This window comes from Calliphora vicina, chromosome 1 (genome assembly GCF_958450345.1).
Source record: "Calliphora vicina chromosome 1, idCalVici1.1, whole genome shotgun sequence".
Taxonomy (NCBI): domain Eukaryota; kingdom Metazoa; phylum Arthropoda; class Insecta; order Diptera; family Calliphoridae; genus Calliphora; species Calliphora vicina.
The window spans coordinates 131,291,012-131,296,093 of record NC_088780.1 but is presented as its reverse complement, the minus strand read 5'-3'; the positions used below and the strand labels follow the sequence as shown (position 1 = coordinate 131,296,093).

At 30.9% G+C, this 5,082-nt stretch overlaps 1 protein-coding gene across 1 annotated transcript; it reads right to left on the bottom strand.

The window, feature by feature from the left end:
- Nucleotides 1–1,226: 1,226 nt before the first annotated feature.
- On the bottom strand, nucleotides 1,227–3,149 carry LOC135952935 (uncharacterized). The gene has a single exon (XM_065502720.1). The coding sequence runs from the start codon at nucleotides 3,147–3,149 to the stop codon at nucleotides 1,227–1,229; it is 1,923 nt and encodes a 640-aa protein (XP_065358792.1).
- Between the last annotated feature and the right edge of the window lie 1,933 nt (nucleotides 3,150–5,082).

The following is a 5,082-nucleotide window of genomic DNA, read 5'->3' as shown; positions in this document are numbered from 1 at the left end:
TTGAGTCAAAAAGTCTACTAAATTAGCTTTTTAAAACATGTAATTAAATAGAAATCAATTCAAAACTTAAGGAGTTATGCTAATTTTTGTGATAACATATTTTTTCACACAAATGCTTGTCTTGTCTTTCCGTAACACATCGAAAGTATATATATTATGGGTCCTTATACAATTCTAAGATGATCTAGCGATAGTCGTCCATCTTTCTGTTGAAAACACGATAAGGCCCAAACGAAAGGAACTATCTGGATGAAATTTTTCACAAATACTCTCTGTTAATAAGGATCGTTTGGTGTTAAAAATGGGCAACAATACAATATAATCATTTTTATATTGAAAAGTTAAAACTCATATCTTCCAATTAAAAGCAAACATTTTAAAATTACATTCAAAAGAACATATTTATGATGTTTTAAAGTTGTAACTTGAAGAATACCGTTATTTCGAGAAAAACAAAAAGTATTTTCATACTCTATGGACTAAATGAAATTGCTACATGAGAACCCCTGCATATTTTTTACGTTCACTTTTGCATCATTATGCACCATAACTGATCATAGCTCCCATATAAGGCCCACTTCCGAAAATCAGTCACGAATATAAATTATTGATATTTTAAAAGAAAAATGTTTTTGGAAAAACATTTATTTAGTGTAGGGTATTATATGGTCGGGCTTGACCGAAAAAGTCAAAATTACAGAGATATTTTTCTAGTTTTCTATTTATGACCAATGATGTTGACAATTTTAGTTTTTAAGATTCCAATCTTACGGGCTATTTATGGTCAATCATTTGTTACCAAATGTGTAAATAAAAATCAAAGTATTTTCATTTTTATTATTATTTACCCAACGTTTCGTTTGTTTGTTTCAAACTTCTTCAGGGGTTTTCTTTTATTGTTGAATTCTAGCGACAAAAACATATAAATATTTTATTATAAATCATTGAAAAACTTAAGATATCACAGTTCAACTTACGAAATTCTATTGTTTACATTGTCAATTAACTTATTATTTAAAAAACTGGACTTCACGACACAGAATTAATAAATAAATAAATAATCATTACAACACAAACATATACTATAAGTCAAACTTAATACTAATATCACAGAACTTCAACTGATTTAATAATTAAATATTGCAGCGGAATATTGCAGTTTTGTGTTATCCTTGTCCTCTTTCGTGTTCATTGTATTGTGTATTTTTTGTTGTATTCTTAAGCTTTCAAGAGTGTATCGTTTGTTCTCTGTCCAATATCTTAATATTGTCAAAATCCATCTTATGATTGCACTCCTTTACGTGCAGAGATAATGCCGTCGTTATTTTTCCTTTTTCAATATCTGTTTTGTGTTCATTAACTCTCGTCCCCAACATTCTCTTTGTCGTACCAATGTAAACCAAGTTACATCTCTCCCTTTCATTACCGTCACATTTTATCTCATAGACCACATTATCACTCTTAAGTTTGTCAATTTTTGTTTTGTTGTTTGTAAATAGATGCCTCAGTGTCATATTTGATTTGTAAGCTATTGTTGTTGTTTTCTCTGTGATCATTCTCTTCATTGTTTTTGTCTCCGTTAGTTTGGGAATAAATGGTACACTGTAAAAAACTTTTTCCTCCTCAGTGTTTGGATTTTTCTGCTGTTTTTCATATTTTAGTACTTTGTTGATTAAATTGTTCGTCATATATGTTGGGTAACTATTCTTTGTAAGTATTTTTCTTATTCTATTAATATTGGTTTTCCTGTATTCAACATCACTTATCTGTAATACTTTCCTTATTAAATTCGTCGCTGTACTTATCTTCATTTTCAATGGTTGTGTAGAGTTGAAGTTAACCATTCTACCTGAAGATGTGGGTTTCGTGTACCAATTTGTCCTTATTCTTCCATTATCCTTGATGATATTGATGTCCAGATACGGTATTGACATATTCTTCTCGCGTTCTATTGTAAATTGTATCTTATTGTGATAAACGTTCATTGTTTTTAATATCTTCTCTTCGTCCGATTTCCTTATAATCGCAAACAAGTCATCCACATACTTAGTGATAAACTTAATCTCTATATTATTAGCCCTTAATTCGTCAATTACATCGTCCAGTAGTGTGTCAAGTACAATATTTGCAATTGTTGGCGATAGGGGGTTTCCCATTGGCATACCATATGTTTGATGGTAAAATTTATTGTCAAAAGTGAGATATTTATTATCAGTTAAACAAAACTGAAGAATTTTCAAAAATGTTTGCCTTGGTATTGCCGTGTGTTCCTTAAGTGTTTTCCATTTGTCAAGTATATTCCTTATAGCCAAGTGAATCGGTATATTAGTGAATAATGATACCACGTCGAAAGAGACCATAATATCGTCATTTTCCAATGAGACGCTTTCCAGTTTTCGTTTTAATTCTACTGAATTTTGTATATTGTATTTGGGCGACACAATATTCCTCAAAATTGTTCCAATATACTTCGAAAGACTGTAACACGGTACCTTCATGGATGCAGATATCGGTCGAAGTGGTATTCCGTCTTTGTGTATCTTTGGCAGTCCATATAACTCAGGTGCTGCTGCCGCTTGTGTCGTCATGTTGAATTTCTCGTATCTGGTAATGTACCCATCTTTTCCCAATTGTGTAATTAAGTTATTGTTCCTTTTCTGAAGACTAGTTGTTGGGTCAATTTCAATTTTCCTGTATGTGCTCTTGTCATCTAATAATTGGTACATTTTCTCCATATAATCTCTCCTATATAATATCACAGTTTTATTCCCCTTGTCTGCCGTAGTTATAATTATGTCCTTCTCGTGTTTCTTAATGAAGTTCCTGGTGACCTCGTATATACTCAGTATAAATTTATCTTTCTCCGTATTCCTAAGATTCCTTTTGAAGTATGCAATTCTGTTCGCTATTTTCGATCGCGTTATGTCCTTTTCTGTATCATCTTTTATACCCTGAACCCATTGTTCCATGTCAGCTATAAGCGGTATAGGTGTGAAATTCTTTCTATCTACTGGTATTGCAAACTTGTTCACCAGTGATAATAACCATTTATGTTCCATTTCAAACTCTATACTCGTGTGGTTAATAAACCAGTCGTCATTGTATACGAGGTTCAGTTTCTCAAACTTCTCGTGTTTCAATTTCGTCATCTTCATTGAATGTGTAAGTTTTATCCTCGATCTGATATTGTAAAATTTATCCCACTGTTGGTTCTTGAATTTCGTAAGTTCCATTTTGTCAAGTGTATTTTTCATCTCCTTTTCAATCTTTCTGATCTCTGATCTTGTATATGTTGTGTATCTTTTATCTCTATGTTCAATAACTTGGCGTGTAAGTTTGTCTCTATTTTCTCTATGTCTATCCGTGATGTTTTTGTTGTAACTAATTGTTTTAATGTTCTTGTACTGTTTCTTACATGTGTTGGTATGATTCCCATGTGTCTGCATTCTTGTAAAAATGTTGTTCTCTCCATCAATTTAGCCAATCTCTCCATCTCTCTGCTATATTTCTTCAGTAAGCTGCTAGTATGAATGTTGTATTTGTTCCTAATTTTCTCGAAGAAACTTTCCATACTTATTTTTGTCGTCATGATGTTATTTTTCGTTTTCCTCCTCTCTTCGGCGGGCCCTCCGATAGTTAATTTTCTAGTTTTCTATTTATGACCAATGATGTTGACAATTTTAGTTTTTAAGATTCCAATCTTACGGGCTATTTATGGTCAATCATTTGTTACCAAATGTGTAAATAAAAATCAAAGTATTTTCATTTTTATTATTATTTACCCAACGTTTCGTTTGTTTGTTTCAAACTTCTTCAGGGGTTTTCTTTTATTGTTGAATTCTAGCGAATTTATTACATAATTTTGAACTGATGGGTATAAATATGTCCCTCAAAATTCACTTTTTACATTCTTATGTGGAGTTTTTCCCCGAAAACCTCGGCCACATGAGTGAAGAACATAAAGAGCGTTTCCATCAAGATTTGAAGTTTTTCGAGAGGAATTAACAAGGTTTTTGGGATCAGAATATGCTAGAAGACTACTGTTGGAGTGTCGTGTGGGAGAAAAATGAAAATAATTATAAAAAGAGGACTAAAACACTTCACTTTTAATTTTTTTGTCCTAATTTAATGTACATGTTTCGTTTTTAATAAATATCTCAAAAATTTGACGTTCAGGATTTTTTTTAATATTTTTTCCGTAGTTAGAAGACCTAAACATACAAATGTGTAGATGCTGAATGTTGTACAATGTACACAAAAAGGTTCCTAGAAATTTAAAATTACTAAAATGTAAACAAGAAACTGAAGGAAAACTTTTCTACAAAATTTTCTTTTTTTAAAATTCATGTTAAAAAATTTGCACGCAAAATTAAATTTCCTTGAAATCCGAAAGTAGTTACAACCATTAAAATTAAAAATTTTAATCTTCGTTTAGCATTTATTAGATTATTTCACAATTTAAAAAAAAAACATTTTAGGATTTTGCTTAAATTTTTAGCATTTAATTGTTAAATTATGAAGATCTTTCTTGTACACCTTGGCAGCATCGAAGATTCAGAAAGTGCAAAATAAGTGGCACCGTAATACACATAGATGTACTAGTATAAACTCTAGCATTCAAAAACCTATTAAGTATTGTCTTTTTCTTAACATTTTTTTTATTTTTGTATGAGTATTGTACTACAATAACTACAATAGCGGTGACAATAACAAGTCTGGCTGATAATTTGGTTTGTAACGAATCCTGAATACCCACCAACAAAACAAACTCAAGGAATTTATTAATATTTTAGTAGTCTAATGTTGTAGTTTTGTATTGGAGTGTTTGTTTTATTTTAAAAATTAATTCATATGAGTAAATCCAAATGCATTGTCGCACAAGAAACTTCTAGGGGAATTTTGTATGATTTTTTTTTGTCCGGTATTGTTCGTCCATCAGCCTATAAAAATTTTAACCCGGAAGTTGCGAAAAGTCTACCAGTACATAAGTTTCATCATCCATCACACAACAGATGTATTTGTTATTTATTATTTTTCTTCTAACTTCTTTACCGCATTAGGATCTGGAACATTTTGAACGTT

Bases quoted from the DNA above. Each gene is read 5' to 3' on its own strand.
- LOC135952935 (XM_065502720.1), bottom strand. From the start codon at position 3,149: ATGACGAAATTGAAACACGAGAAGTTTGAGAAACTGAACCTCGTATAC.